At 38.8% G+C, this 15,949-nt stretch overlaps 2 protein-coding genes across 9 annotated transcripts in view; both read right to left on the bottom strand.

Moving 5' to 3' along the window:
• Positions 1-494: 494 nt before the first annotated feature.
• The window catches only part of LOC126762974 (trithorax group protein osa), a 97,621-nt gene continuing 82,166 nt past the window's right edge, over positions 495-15,949 (bottom strand). For 2 of the 8 annotated variants that reach the window (XM_050480087.1, XM_050480097.1), the window contains exons 5-16: positions 14,759-14,915; positions 14,146-14,646; positions 13,290-14,036; positions 13,017-13,195; positions 12,697-12,951; positions 11,118-11,334; positions 10,274-10,459; positions 9,553-9,732; positions 8,143-8,302; positions 7,740-7,944; positions 7,586-7,667; positions 495-7,505 (exon numbers count right to left, since the gene is read on the bottom strand). In XM_050480087.1, coding sequence (XP_050336044.1) covers positions 3,550-7,505; positions 7,586-7,667; positions 7,740-7,944; positions 8,143-8,302; positions 9,553-9,732; positions 10,274-10,459; positions 11,118-11,334; positions 12,697-12,951; positions 13,017-13,195; positions 13,290-14,036; positions 14,146-14,646; positions 14,759-14,915 — 6,825 coding nt within the window. In that variant the 3' untranslated portion in view covers positions 495-3,549. Of the gene's footprint in view, positions 7,506-7,585; positions 7,668-7,739; positions 7,945-8,142; positions 8,303-9,552; positions 9,733-10,273; positions 10,460-11,117; positions 11,335-12,696; positions 12,952-13,016; positions 13,196-13,289; positions 14,037-14,145; positions 14,647-14,758; positions 14,916-15,016; positions 15,206-15,949 lie in introns of those variants that run through there. The other 6 variants (XM_050480149.1, XM_050480107.1, XM_050480113.1 and 3 more) reach the window with 6 other exon arrangements.
• LOC126751073 (forkhead box protein B2-like) lies at positions 3,217-3,546 on the bottom strand. The gene has a single exon (XM_050461000.1). The coding sequence runs from the start codon at positions 3,544-3,546 to the stop codon at positions 3,217-3,219; it is 330 nt and encodes a 109-aa protein (XP_050316957.1).

Raw genomic sequence — 15,949 nt, 5'->3', positions numbered from 1 at the left:
TACTGCTAAACATTTACAAATTATAACTTAAAATATAAATTATTAAAAAAAATATTGACAATAAATCATTACATTTACAGCTTTTATTTTAAATTATAATTTTATATTAAGTTGAAGTTATTAATATTTTGTATTTATGTAAGTTTGTATGCACTATATATATATATATTTGTGCATTAAACAACAAATACGTCCATTCGCAAATTCTAGTTCCAGTAAATTTAGTTGAATTAGTATATGTATTTTGTTTTGTTTGTTGTTGTAGTTCTTTTTTACATGAATTACATGTTTCTTACTTGTTTGTTTGTATATATCCACATAGGTATTACTAACACAATGAACTACTGACCCAACAACACCTGTATGCAGTCAGCAGTCCTTTCACTAATGCTAACACATTCATGCTTTTATTGTATTTTATTATTAATACTAATAAGTTACTTGATATCATAGTTCATTTATTTTCTCATTTGCAATTTTTATATAACATCATATTTTTTTTTTTGTTTTCGTTTATTTTTCTTAAGCGCGTACTTCGGTAACTTATAGGTTTATGTTGCTTAGCTGCTGCTGCTTCTTACACGCTTACATGCGTTCATATTTTTCTTGTTCATTTACTCAATCAAACAGCTCTTTTGCTTGTAGTTTTACTCCCTACGTTTGTTTGTATGTATGGTATGTACATATGTATCTTAAATATTATAAACTAAGCCACCGACAGTTATCATTTACAACAACAATCTACCCACTTAAATTCAATGTTAACGCTAGCCGTTTTATTTGTTTAAATCCCGCCTTAACGTATTTATGCTGTTGAGTTTGTAGCAACTTGACGCATTGGATCGATGAAACAGCTAAAGCCCTCAAATAATAGTCACTTTTCATTCAACATGAAAGTCTCCAACGAATTGCGCTTGTACTAAGCCTAATAATGAAAGTTCTGGTAAGTTTGTGTCGGTATAATCAAATAGCGCACGTCCGCAATTGTCAATCTACCGTTTTCACATTTATGTATATATATATGTATATGTTTTTATTTTGCAAGCTGATTGCACTAGACCACACACTATACACCGTCTATCACGCTTCCGTTTCCGTTTCCGATTTCATTTCAGTTTTTTTTTAAATCCAATTAATATTTAATATTAGTTTTATTTATATCAGTTGTAAGCAATATTGATTTACAGCTACGTACGTTACTACATATACAATTATATATATTTACTTGTATACATATCTAACATTAATTGTTTTATGGTTAATTTTTTAAGCATTTTTCATATATATGGATAATTTTTTTAATGCTGAAATTGCAGTGTTTTGTTTTTGTTATTTTCATCGTTTACTCTCATTATGCGTTGCAATACATTTTTTAGTAGTTTTACAGTAGTATATAATTTAATAAGTTAAAAGCTAGACATAGCTATAGAAATTAACTTAATTTTCTTCCTATCATTTATGTTGCATATTAAGCACAGTTTTACATTTGCATTTCTTTTTCATTGTTTTTGTAGATTTATTCCTTTATTATTATGTTACATGCACATTTTGTGTGGAGTTCCATTTGCTCGTTAATATGCAAAAAATACTTGCATATATATATATACTATATGTATATATGTATATGCACACTATTTATACACGAATCATATTTTAAAAATAGCATCAATAAATATGAAAGAAATTAATTTTCTAAATTGCATTGGTTCTCAATATTGAGGAAATGCATTTTGTATAATCTTTAATTTGCTCTCAGTAACATACATATAAGATATTTCGTTAGGGCATGTGCGCTTGTTCATATGATGGGATTGTGACTGGGCCACAGTTTGTAAGCGAAATTAAGAAGAGAAACATTTTTAGAAACCATATTTACAGGTTTAAGAGAAAATAGTGTACCTCAAATGGACAATTTAAAATTTTAAATTAATTTACTTTCTAGTTGACAATAACAAACATTTTACAACAGAAACAAGACGTGCAAAAAAAAAAAAAAATAAATAAAAAAGAAATAATAGAAAAAAAATGAAAAAAGATAAAACAATGTTAAATTTCTTATTTTGATTGACATGCGAAGATTACCATTAGCTAGTAGCGTTCTGTGCACACTTAATACCGTTACTTTCAGATTTTTGTACTAAATAATGGAAATATTGTGTTATTAATTAGTTTCCTTCCCTAACTAGAGCAGTTTTATGTTAATGCCGCTTCTTAGATTTGATAATTTTATTGTGGGGGAGTGCGCAGTGCGAGACAGCATACGAAGGTATTTTTCGCCCAATCACATGTGTGATTCGAAATACAAATTGCAGAGAAACGAGAAACGATTAAAATTAACAAAAAAAAAAAAAAAAAAAACGAAAAAAAGGAAACCTATCGAAAATATGCAATTATTATAGATTTTTAATACTAGATTTGGGTCAGAGCAATAATTTTGAGCTATTTACATGTGTACATCCTTAGCGAAATTAATGCTGCTATTAATTGATAATTCGAACACTAAACAAACTGCGAATATGTATTAAAAATTTTGCAAATATTTTATAACGAAAGCGCGGCGCTTTTGATATGCAGGACCGCTATAGTTGGTCTTTGGATGCGTTCCAACAAGAAAGCCTTTGCAATTTTATTCGATTTCAACGGTTCTGTATACATTATGTTATAACGTCTGGTTCTCTTGAATCCACTTTCCTTTTCCTTTTAGCATTAGCGTAGAGCTTGCTTTAAGTCGCTTTATGTCATGTGTTAGTAATGCATATTTGTTTATGTTTTTGTCAAATGTTTGTTTGATATTTCTTTCTATTAACTCTATATCCCAGCATAGGTATGAAATTAGAAGTATCTTAAAATATTACAAAAATAATATTAATAATAATAAAAATACAAAAAGTGAGACATACTTTTCTTTACACAAACTAAAAACTACTCATGTTACTATATCTACAAGGTTGATCACCATTATCATATATATGTATATATTTAATTTATTTGCTATTTCCTCTAGGCATATACAACTGTAGGAGGAGAGAGATGCAGCGACGCGAGGATGGTAAATGTTTTTTTTTTACTTAAACGTCGCTGTGACAACTAAGTCATCTCCGCATTTTGTATTGACTTTGCTCATATACGTCATAACCGTTATACCTTAGTTCTACTTCGCTACGAATGCTACGTTGTTCTGTTGTAATAAATGACGAATCACGCTTATAGAGACATCTAGTGTGCATCTTCCGGCTGATGAGGTTGAGGATGTGCTGTTGGTGGCTGCAGAGGTGATTGCTGCTTGCTCCAGTGATAGTGGTATGGCGGCAGATGGTAGTGTGGCTGCGGAGATGTTTGTGGTGGTGGTGGTGGTGGCGTCGCCGTTTGCTGTTGATAATGCCCATCCAGCTGGGCATAGTGATGTTGCTGCTGGTGGTGTAGATGATGATGATCCACACCAAGATGCTGTTGTTCATGTATATGCAAGTGTTCTTGTTGCTGCTGCTGCTGCTGCTGTTGCACTGACACTGCCGGCACAGCTGCTAACGTCGGCAACATCGTCATGTACTACGCAACTGCTGCTGTTGTAGTTGCTGGTGGAGCTGTGGGTGCGGATGGTGCCGCGGCTGCTGCTGCGTTTGCCGTTGGTGGTGGTGGCGGAGGTGGCGATCGCGTCGGCGCACCCGTTAACGCTGCGGATGCCTGCGCATTGGTTCGACTGTCCGTCCCATTACCATTGTTGTTGCTGGTATTCGTAAGTGGTGCTGCATTAATAGTGGGTATAGGTGCGCTGATCACATTCTTACCACTGCCATTACTGCTCAGCAGATTTGGCTGCAAATGACTCGTTTCACTGCTGGCCAGCATAGGAGCCATTGCTCCTAGCGCATTCACGTTGGCGTTCTCAATCGCATTTTTTATGTGCATATTGCTGTTGGTGTTGTTGTTGCCGCTGCTTATACTGTTACTATTGCTGTTACTGCTTACTGTGCCGCAGCTGTTACTGTTGGTACTGCTATTGCTGACATCGTTCAACAAAGCCGCTGCGGGCGCCAGAGCGTTACTACTATTACTATTATCATCGACAGTGGTACAAGCGTTTTGAGACTTGCTCATCACTGTAGGCGTAGATGCTGCTGCTGGCAACTTGTGCGTGAACGCTGGATCGTTGCTATTGTCGCTGGTGTTGTGGTTGCTCGCACTGCTGGTGCTGTTGTTACCATTTGCGTTGATGGTGCTGGCATCGTTCAAGTCGTTGGCAGTTGCTGGTAGTTCCTCACTTTTAATATCGCTTATTACTACATGAGGTGTGGTGTGTGCTGTTGCCGCATTTGCCGCAGATTGTGGCGGATTTGTTGTTACTGTAGCGGCAGTCGATGCTGTTTCCACTTTATTTTCCACTTTTACATCATTGCTGCCAATACTACCGGAAGCGTTGTGCTTTTCGCCTGCGGTGATTTTCTCCTCAGTTTGCCGTTGTTGGAAGCGATATTCCAGTGACGGCATCATCGACGGTCCCCCTACACCAGTGCCACGCGAAACTTGAAATAATACACGGGATATAATCAGTGCTACCTGTTGGTCGAGTATATTTGACATCACCAAACCGAGCAGACGTTGTTCTTGGTGCATGAATAGCGATCGGTTGTCCGGATGTTTGGCCAGATGTAGTAACGTGCCGGCAGCACGTCGTAGCATGTCCAAACTAGTTCCCATCGAGTCGGGATTTTCGCGCAGATAGTTGATTCCGTGCTGGTTGGCCACGCCTAAAGCTGTTTGCTCTGCTTGTTCGATGAACGCCACAAGATATGAGATACAAGGAGATTGTAACGCCACTGTTCGTGCCATAGCACTATCCGCAGCGGCTAAATAATGCAGCAGATTAACGGAAAACTCCCGCAATACTTGATCCTCATTGCGACACAGGTGACGTGTCAACACGGCGCATAACTTTTCCAGCCTTGAATGCGGTGGTGTTGCTATAACGAGATCGACATTGGCATCTGTAACGCAAAGTTTACAGAGTGCTTCGAGCGCTAGCCGTTGCGGCGAAAGCGCAGAATTTGGACCACAAGATGGGAATGGATCTTGACCATGCGCACTTGGACACACAGCCCAATGCAGGAGGCCGTCGATCAGTGGCCGTGCGATGAGTTCATCGTAGCGTGACAATTCTAAATGGCCGGCAATATTCGCCAAGGCGACGAGCATATTTTCGCGTATGTGAACTAGATAATCCCACCACCATTCGCGTTCTCCCTGTAGTGAACTACATGAATCTGAAAAATCAGTGTCCTCCTCGCGATCATAATTACGCGTTTTTGGCGTTCGCTGTAAGTGTTCGTGGTTGAGCAGCAGCAAGCGACCAAGGATAGCGAGGAAGCGGCGCGATTTAGCTAAGAGAGTTTCGTTGCCGGGCACAAATGTCAGGTTGCGGAAGATGTTTGATAGGCAGATACAGCGACGCGCCAGCGCATCTTGACACTCACTAACTAGGTAAAGACTGGCTTCGTCACGTGTATAGCACTCTTCTTCTACCGTAGATGCACGCCGTCGCTGCAACACCTGTGCTGCATCTCGCACTGTCGATATTGGATCAAAGTTTTTCGGCACGCTAGCACCGCCGCAATTACCTAGACGTTGTTGGGGCAGTAACTCAATTTCCATATCGACCTCGCGGCAGTCGCTATCAGTTGCTGTTGATGAATTCTCTACGAGCGCAGCGTCTGAGGGTTCCTTTTTGATGAGACCAGGTTGCGCAAATGCAATTTCATCGTCATTCAATTTAGATCTCTTTGCACCGCTACCATCGCAGCCACCGTATTTGCTGCTGTTATTACTGTTGCTGTTGTTGAATAATCGTCGCTTTTTGTTAAACGCATGCTCCACTCTACTATCCTCTGGGCAGCTTCCGTCTTCCGTTTGCTCGCTTTTCACAATTTTACTGCTTGTTTCGCAGGTTCCAGCATTATTCGCATCTTCTGCATTAGTTTTCATTGACGACTTGGTCGCACCTATACTGTTACTACAGCTCTTTTCGTTGCTGCCACGTATGAAACGTGCGAATGGAATGTTTATAATTTCCGACTTGAACACGTCGATAATGCCATCTTTGGCATTGCGATCCGCAAAACCATACGTCCAACTCCAACCAGTGGGTTCAGTCACATTTGTCTGCTCATAGATGGGCTCCTCCTCCGAGTCCCAGTCCTTCTGTCTGTTCGATACGAAAATATCTTCTTCCGCCGGTTGCAGACGTACTGGCAAGCCCTTACGCGACATCATTGTGTAGTTGGGTGTGTGCGAAAGCAACATTATTCTCTCTTCAGGATTTGGTAGCACACGTATCTGGCCTAAATCAATGCCCTCATCTTCATCATCGACTATTGACATTTGAAACGACTTGTATTTGTCGTAATCGTTGTTACACTCGACGACTTCGTTGATGCCATGTTGTTGATGTTTTTGTTTGCGGTTGTAGATTTGTACTATACGTGCATTTCGACTGCCGCCCCTATGATGATCAACGTCCGTGTCGCTATCGTTGAACATCTCTGCGAGATTCTTTTGGAAGTGCTCCAAAAGGAGAGTTAACAGGCCAGGCAAGTGCGCCAGCCCAAAGTACTGTACCGTTGTGTCATCGAAGAGCAACACATTTAATACATCTAACGCCCAGGTGCACTCTGTTAATAGACCGGAGCGCATTGCCATAAATATGCGCCATGGATCCACCGGACAAACATCGGTTTTAGCCAAACGTTTGCGTCTATACAACACGGGTGTGGTGGCTTCAACGCTATCCGTCGGAAAAATAATCTCCTTTTTAATGATCTGGGTACCAGCAGGAGTTGGAAACTGTTGCTGTGGCTGAGCTTGCAGGGGCTGCTGTTGTGCTGGTAATTGTGGTAGGCCGGGAGAGCCGACTTGTGGTACAGCGTTTACGGCGGAGACCGGTGGCTTGGACACACCAGCAACAGGCGCGCCCATAACTGACGGCATCGCATTAACTGTGCTGGGTGGTGCTATAGATGGTGGTGGACCGCAAGTAGGAGAACCTGTGCCGCCAACTTGAGGTGGCGGTGGCATCACAAAAGGTGGCTTTGTCATGTTTTGACTGGACGTCGGGCCAACAGGCAGTTGCTGGGCGGGTGGTGGTGGCATACCGGGCCGTTGTTGTGGTGGCTGCTGTGGACCTCCGCTAGATGGCCTCAACGCTGTGCCAGGTGCGCTCGCTTGGGGTGGTGGCTGTGCAGTGCCTGCCATTTGTGCCCACTGTGGTGGTGGTGGCTGTTGCTGCTGACCTTGTTGTTGGTATGGTGGCTGCTGTTGTGGCGGAGGTGGAGGCTGTTGGGGGCCATAACGATGCTGTTCCCATTGCACTGCGGCAGATGACTGTTGATTTGGAGGTCCTAGTGGACCGCCACCAGGCGGTGCGGCTGTGCGTGGTGGTGCACTACCCCAACCTTGTGGCGAGGGTGCAGAAGGATATTGCCCACGGTATTGAGTTGAACCGCTCCAACCCCCTATTTATTATAATATAAAAATATAATCAGTTATGATTTACAATAAGGGTATTGACAGATCAGTAGAATAGTGAACTTACCATATAATTGAGGTCTGGTGTTATAACCTGGATAGGGTTGAGAATCTTTCACAAAATCCGGATGTCGACGTGGTTGCGGCGTCTAATGTGAAAATAAAGTAAATGTAAAATCAATAACATACGTTTTGATATCAAGCAAAACTTCGTAACTCACCTGATCGGGCGGCCTATAATAATCCTGTTGAGTTGGAGCAACTGGCGGATAACCGCCGCCTGGCGCTTGCGGACCACCAGTCGGTGGACCAGCAGTTCCACCTACCGCCGAACCAGGCGGTGTAGGTGTTTGAGAGCTACCCGGTGGCGGTTGACTATACGAACGATTACCATAAGGGCCATATTGATTTGCACCAGGTGGAGGACTAAAAGGTAGAAAGGGGGAAATGAAATCAATACATATAATGCGGAACAATCAATTAAATTCTAATAATTAGTTAGCCAGTTATTCTGGATAATGTGTTAGAAAACAATACTTTTGTAATAACTGATCTGTTATGTAGTTAACAAGATATGGGCTATTAGGTATCAATGTATGGAGAAGTAGAGAAAATAGCACTCACGCTTCCCCCTCTGGTCCATAAGGAGGGTACATGTTTCGATTTTGTGGTGGAAATTGTGGTCCTTGGCTCTGACCAAACTGGCCCGGTGGACCAGTGGCATTGTATTGATCACTTGAACCATATTGACCGTAAGCACCTGGTTGACCCGGATATGGGGAACCTGCGAATAAGAAGGAACATATGGAAATTATTTTTAATAAAAGTAAATAAGCGGTATACAATGGAGATATTTGGACGTAGTACAAATTTTCAAATATATGTATTTAATAATATAATATAAGTCATGGCTTAAGAGAAAATGTAAGTGCAATTAAAGAATATATGAAAACATAGAATGATATATAATCCATGTAAGGAACACTTATAAATGCATATGATTTGTTTACTCTAGTTTCATTAATCTAATTGATAAATTATTAGTCCGATTTAAATGTTGCAGTATGTTATTTAGTTTTATTGGAATATTCACGAGAGTTTGTTTTAATTTAATTTTAAAAGAATGATGGGAATTGTCGATTTGATATAATAACGATATTAAACACGTATATAGTATATATATATATATATTTATACCCTGAACATGATATATTAAGTTAGTCACAGAAAGAAATGTCGGAGAACCTATAAGGTGTAATAACAATAATAAATCAGCGCGAAGAGCTGAGTCGATTTAGCCATGTCCGCCTGTCTGTCTGAACATACCAACTAGTCCAATAAATTTTCAGATATCGATTTGAAATTTTGCAGAACTCCTTTTCTGTTCATTTTTCGGAACCGCCGATATCGAATCACCATTCCAAATTGCTGCCATGAAAACTGATCAAAACGCCTTGTATGGAATATATTATAGCTTCGTTGATACCGATGTTAATGTATTTTCTTCCTTTTTTTGTTTATTTATGTTTTTTTTTTTGAGGGGGGAGACACATGCAATATTGAAACTATTTATGGAAAAATCTTTTTAACAACTTAATTTTTGAAATCTGTTTTTCTCTCTTTCGTTTGGGGTATTTCTTACGAGTATAATAAAGTAATCTAACGTTTTGTGCTAGCTGTTATATACATACATATATACGTGTATATCGTCTCTGAAAATTTTTAAAAGCCAATAGGTATGCATGTATCAATTATAATGAAAAGTTAATATTAGAACAGCGATATATAACAAGGAGAAGAAAATAAAATAATATTTTTTGAAGAGACCAACAATGATATGAAGTTGAAGGAAAAACACAAAAAAAAGTTATATACAAAATTATGAAAGTAATTCGTAGAGAGTGTATATTCAAATTGTACGAAATTTTTGTATAATCAAAATTGTTTTCCAACAGAAGGACAATGCAAAACAAAAAGCAACTAATTTTAGAAAACTACACAAGAAAATAAAAAAATAATTGAAAAAATTAATACCTGGCGTTCTAGACACCGGCGTGTAAGCATTGCCAACGCCCTGTTGATAAGGGGAGGCACGGGGCGGCGGTGGCGCATTGCTGACGCTACTATTGCCACTACCACCGCCACCCACAACCGGATCGTCAAAAGGATTGCTCACACTAATATTATCACCAACTGCTGCTGTTTGAGTATTACCTATGGATGCGTGATGGAGATGAATTGTTGTGATGATTCAATGATTTTGGTTTGGTTATTGTTTTTTCGTTGTTGCAGGTGTTTATGTGGATGGTATTCAAAGAAAAAAAGATGTTGTTCATTGTGATGGTGGGTTTGGTGATGTGATGATGATTTTGATGATTGGTGATGAGTAGGAAAGTTTTTAGAGATTAGCAAAATAAGAATAAAAAATTAAAGAAAAAATCGGTCAACTTTTGTTTAGTTTTACCACAAAATATATAAAATAAATAAATTATAAACGCTTTACATGAACTTAAAGATTGCTTGTGCTTGTTGCCTTAAATAGCTAATTGAAATCGATTTAAGTTTGACCCGTGTTGATTGTACATACTTGTTGTTGGAAAATGAAATGTTAGTTACAATTTTTTTTTGTTATTGGTTATGACGAGGTAGTTATAACTGATACTTGTATAAAAGTTGTGGTGCAAAAAATTATTGCGTATTTGCACGGTACTGACGGTCTTAAATATTCACGAAAAATTAGATTGTTTGTATTTACCTGCATGTGGGGTTTGTGCGTTGCTTTGTGAGGGTGGTCGTTGCATTTGACCACCACCCGCACCATAGTCTGGCTGTGGCCCTGCTGTGCCGGGATAACCACTCGGATAACCTGGATAACCATCAATCGATGCATTAGCGGCTGCGCCCGGTGCAGGGAATGAATCTTGAGAATTTGAGGAACCTGCTGACATTGTTGATGCATTTGTATTTTCAAGCGCAATTGCACCGCCAATTTTTTCATTTGTGGTTTTTTTAGAAGAAAAATATTGATAAATTTATAATTAAAACAATGCACAACGGTAAAACTAATGCAATTGATAACTATTTCTATTCTAAATTTCTTATATTTCTATATAAAATATTCGTTAGAGTGAAATTAATAAGGAATATATATATTGGGTAGTCGAAAAAGTCTGTTCGTATTTTGTCAATAGATATCGTTGCAGTCATATATCTCCAGTGCTACCAACGACATTGTGTCACACCATATAGTGTGGGAAAGGTGAGATTTTAAGCTTCATTTAACCAAAAAAGTTGAAAAAAAAATTACAGCTGTTCAAAAATTAGTGAAAATAACGAAGATGAAAGATTTACACTAATGGAATAATGTCTCTAACGGAAAAATGGCAATACATATTTGTTTATTTATTTATTATTTTAAATTTAAAAAAAAAAATAAGTTAAAATTTAATTAGAAATACGAAAATACTTTTTCGACTACCCAATACTTTTGAGTTAAATATATCTAATAAATTATACATACATACTAAAATAGTTTGCTTTAAATAATTATATCCAGCTCTTCAGTTTACATAAATGGTCTAAAATGTTCACTCTCTTACCTGGCGATGGTACAGAAGCGGCTTTGGTCGATTTCTTTTTTGTGCCGGCTTCCACCTGCTGAATGATGGGCAATGGGTCTATGTCGCCCCGATCGAAGTGACACTCGAAGGTCAACAAATTCTTTGTATAGTGTTTGCGTAGGGTGTAAGCAGCACTACTGCTGGCACCTATGCCCAATAAACCGGCGATATCTTTCCATGTTTTACTTTTCGTAACCTTTTGTGTTGTTTGTTTCAGTATTTGCCGAAATGTAACATAACAAGTTGAAGTTTTTATTTATAGAACAAAGGAGAAATATATAGTTAGTATAATTGAAAACATAACCTATATAAAATATGTAATATAACAAATGTAAATTCAAAATTGGTTTAAAAAAAGAATTGCAAGCAAACAATGATAGATCATTGACACAAACAGCTGCTTCTCTTTTTAAAATATATGTTCTATAATCATTATAACTTAAAATATATGTTTTTAGTAAGATAGTTCGAAAAAAGGTATATTGGAAAATACAAAAGAGTAGAAACTATAAAAATATATGGAAAAAACTACGTGGAGATTTAGAGATTTTAATGGAACGCAAAAAATAATATCACTGCTACTTACATACCGTGGGAAATGAAATCAATCAACACTAATCAGTTTTTTACAACACTAAGTAGGAAGGAAAAGGGATTTGTGGATGGCATATAATTATGTAAGTTAAATGTGATTTGAGAGATGCATAATGGACATTTTTTACGTGTTATGACACTATACTGAAAAGCACTGAGGTTCTAGAAAAAAAATTATAACAAAGCAATATGAAAAGTTGAAACGTAAAATTGATAAAATGTTATTGTTTTTCGATCATATAACCGAACGTTTTAAATACTAACTGGATGAAGATTCATTATGAAATTTTAAATAAAAGAAGCAAGTGAAGAAGTATGTGCATCAAAAATTGTGCAAAACATTTACTTACAAACATCAACATATAATTTAGCAAAAAGAAAAGAAAACTAGACAGTTTGCATGCACTCTCTAGGCAGTTAAGCAAAAACCAAAATTTGGAACAAGTTTTTTTTTTAGTTTAGGCTTAAAATCATGCTTATTTAAAAGGATTTAAAAAGAGAAAGATAATATGTACACCTTAAGCCCAGGACTCGGTTCATTATTATTTAAATTTGAGGTTATATGTGATATTCTAAATGCTGGAATGTATGGGCTGACATTTTTTAGTCTAATAAGCCTGTCCATAGGATGAAATGTGTTTTTTTTAAGTATTACAATCACAACACACTTGACTAATGCAAAGGGGGGTTGTTGATGTTGTTGGCAATGATTGCTGGGATATGATGATTATTGCTAATAGTTCGCAAAGAGCTAAATGTTGGTGATTATTTGTCACAATGCATAATTTTCGTTTTTAGTATTAGTTTTCGAGTATTTAACAGATGCTAATTTTGTGGGTTGTTGTACAAAACAGTAATAGTGGTACTAGTGGTGGTGGGTAGTTTTGCTATTTGGTAGTACTACTAGAAGGCAGTAATGGTAGTGAATCTAAAAAGAAGTTAGTAAAAGGAATTACTACGGCACCTTGCATACCTCGACGAATCCTCCACGTTCTTTTACATAAATATATAACCTATATAAATCGAGCGGTTGTTTCGATATTGTTGGACAGGCGGTGATGGGTGTACGTCGCTCTTCCATGAACGCACGCAGTTTATCAAGCCAACTTCGTCTCTCCGGATTATCATCCATTTCGTATAGTTTGCACAGGCTATCGGATTTTTTCGTAGACGATGTACGAAAAGTCTCTTGTGGCGGTCCATGGCTATTGAAAACTTGCTGTAAATATTTAATAATAAATACCATTAGAAATTGTTTGATTCTTAAAGTAGGCAGCAACTTACAGGACTTACTGGTGGTCGCGTCCAATTTGGGGGTGAATTCATTTCATATTCTTCACTGGGCCCAACTGGATGTCCGGGATGACCAACCGGCGATGTGCTTGGTGGCGCTAAATGGCTTTGGCTATATGGATCGTTTTTACGAGATTTTGGTGTTGTGCATTGTGGATCTTCACCAGAAGCTGTAAGTTACAATAATAATTTCATTAACAATTATTTGAAATAGTTATTTTAAAGCAATTGAATTCATGCACTTTTTCCTGTGACTTCGCTCACCTGCTGATGCATTTGATAGCGTACTTTGTTGGCTAACTTCGTCTATGGGTGTGCCATCTGGTCCAGTTGTCACCACTGAAGTGACCGGATGTGGTCCCGATGCTGTGGATGAGCCCGACGAACTAATGCCGTTATCCTGTGAAATGTGTTCGCCGTCACCGGACAACACTACTCCGCTACCAACATTTCCGCTCACACCCACCATACTGCCAATAGGGCCAACCCCACCCATCGATTGTGGCGGGGTACTTGTTGGTGGGCCCATGTTTGTAGGTCCGTGTGGCGGTCCCATGTGGTGAGGTGGTCCCATTGGCATACCCGGATGCATGCCTGGACCATTACCATAGCCTTGCTGCGGCGCTGGACCGCTGCCATAGCCGCCCTTATGTTGTAAATGCTGTTTCAAATAGTTGAGCGGGCGCGGTGAGCCGCCTCCGGGTGGCTGTGGTGGACCGCCGGGTGGAGGTGTTCCTTTGCCTTGTACATGATTGCCCATGCCCGCAGCACCGGCACCGCCTGGTGAGCCGCCACCTCCGGGACCACCTTGTGGTGATGGTGGCACCCAATTCTGATAGGGTGGATACTGCGCATGTGGACCACCGGAACCAGTATGATTTGGCATTGGCCGACCGGGATATTGAGGACCGCCACCGGGAGGCATACTATTGGCGGAGGTTGGTTGATTTGAAGGCGGTTGAGAGGGCGCGTAACCGCTGGGTGTGTATTGCGGACGAGGCGGGTAAGATCCTATCGTTAAAGTGGTTGGAGAGACGATAAACAATATTAATAAGTTTTCAAAATCCAAATCAAATCTATAATAAAAAATATATATTCCAAAAACTTTTTTCTTGCTTACCTTGAGAATATTGTTGGGACTGTTGTGGAGGTGGGTAGCCAGTCGGTAAACCTTGCGGTCCTGGTCCCGGACTCTGCCCTGGACCACCCATTTTATAGACACCATGCATATGTGGCGGTGGTGGGTAACCGCCCGCACCACCACCCGCCCCTTGCGGAGGTGGTGTTGACATACTGTTCAAGCTTTGATTTGGCGGAAGTTGTTGTTGTTGCGGACCTGTAGGAGCGCCAGGACCACCTGGCGGTAGACCACCAACTTGTTGTTGCGAGCCACCAACACCAGATGGTGAGCTGTGCACACCACCAGGTCCACCTATAGGCTGTTGCTGAGATTGCGATTGTGCAGGCATTTGCTGCTGCTGTTGTTGTTGCTGTGGACCACCGCCACCTTGCGCCGCTTGCATATGGGGCGGGGGTGGTGGAGGTCCAGAAGCGCCAGGCTGTTGCATCGGACCACTACTCGATTGATTACTAGAAGGTCGTGAAATTGGATGATTTTGTGCTACACAATAATAAGAGAAAAGTTTTCATTAGTAACGTTGATCATACATGTACATACATATGCATATACATATGTATTTAAGAATGTTCTATGTCTTCCGTTTTACACTTACCCACTGCTGGTGACATGGAACGCGAACCTGAAGAGCCTGTTGGTGAAGGTGTGGGACGCATTACTTGCTGTGAATTGGGTGTTCCCGGCGGCCCCGAACCCATGCCGCTGTGCCCGCCGCCACTAGAACTATCGTTGCTATTCTGGCCGATCAATTCCTGTGAAAGAATAAACATTAATAAAATATTATTGGTGAAGTAGTTTGTGTATATTTTAAAGGTGAGTAACAAAGATTTGCAACATGAAACGGATACCATACTTTGTACAAACTTTCGAAATGTTCCCAAGGCAGAATTTTATTCATGTTTCTCCACGCGTTTTATTCTATTTTTTTTTTTTATATATATGTATTGTGTTGTATCGTAGGTTTATTCTTTTTCTATGTATTTTTTATTGAGTTTTGTTTTTGTCAACAATTCTTATTCAGAATAATAGTTTTTTTCTCGAATTGATTTTTTGCCCGAAAGCCGTATTTCATTGCTGTCATTTCATATAAAATTTTGGATTAAAAAAATTCATTTTCATAGAAACTATTTTCCTACAAAGTGAAAATTATAGAAACAAGTGGTTACAACGTCAATATTATGCACCGACATAATAGCGAAGAGGGTTTTATTAATGAGTAACATAGGTTGGTCATATGCACATACATGTGTACACCGATAATCACAAACTTATGTTTCAATTAAATAAAAATTGATTGTTCAAACTATAAACTCAGGCACAAAAAAACCGAAAACGAGTCAGTTGCTTAGAGGCTTTTGGCGCAATTATCTAGTTGCTAAATTTACAATTTTGAGAAGATTATGGAATTATATTAGTAAGAACGGTTTATATAACGGCCGAAAGTCAATAGAAGCCGACAGTACACAAACAAAACAACAATAAAAATAATAAAAAATAGTAAATAAAGATATTTGCAAGTACATACATATGTTTCCGTATGCATATGTATAAACATATAAAATTCAATTGGTTTTCTTTGTATTTCTTACAACCCACTTTTTCACTAATTAAACTGATATGCATACGAACTCTAACAACTACAAACATCGTAAAAGCAATACAAGTGATTTCGTAAAATCAACAATTGTTAGCTTCTCTTCAAGTTCAAGCAGTGAGAGAGCAATTTATAATCAAAATCAATCAGATATAATTTGCGTTTGGAACAGATATAAAGAACACAGAAACA

This window comes from Bactrocera neohumeralis, chromosome 2 (assembly GCF_024586455.1).
Source record: "Bactrocera neohumeralis isolate Rockhampton chromosome 2, APGP_CSIRO_Bneo_wtdbg2-racon-allhic-juicebox.fasta_v2, whole genome shotgun sequence".
In the NCBI taxonomy this organism is placed as follows: Eukaryota; Metazoa; Arthropoda; class Insecta; order Diptera; family Tephritidae; genus Bactrocera; species Bactrocera neohumeralis.
The sequence above is the reverse complement of the archived record's forward strand: the minus strand, read 5'-3'. Positions and strand labels throughout refer to the sequence as shown.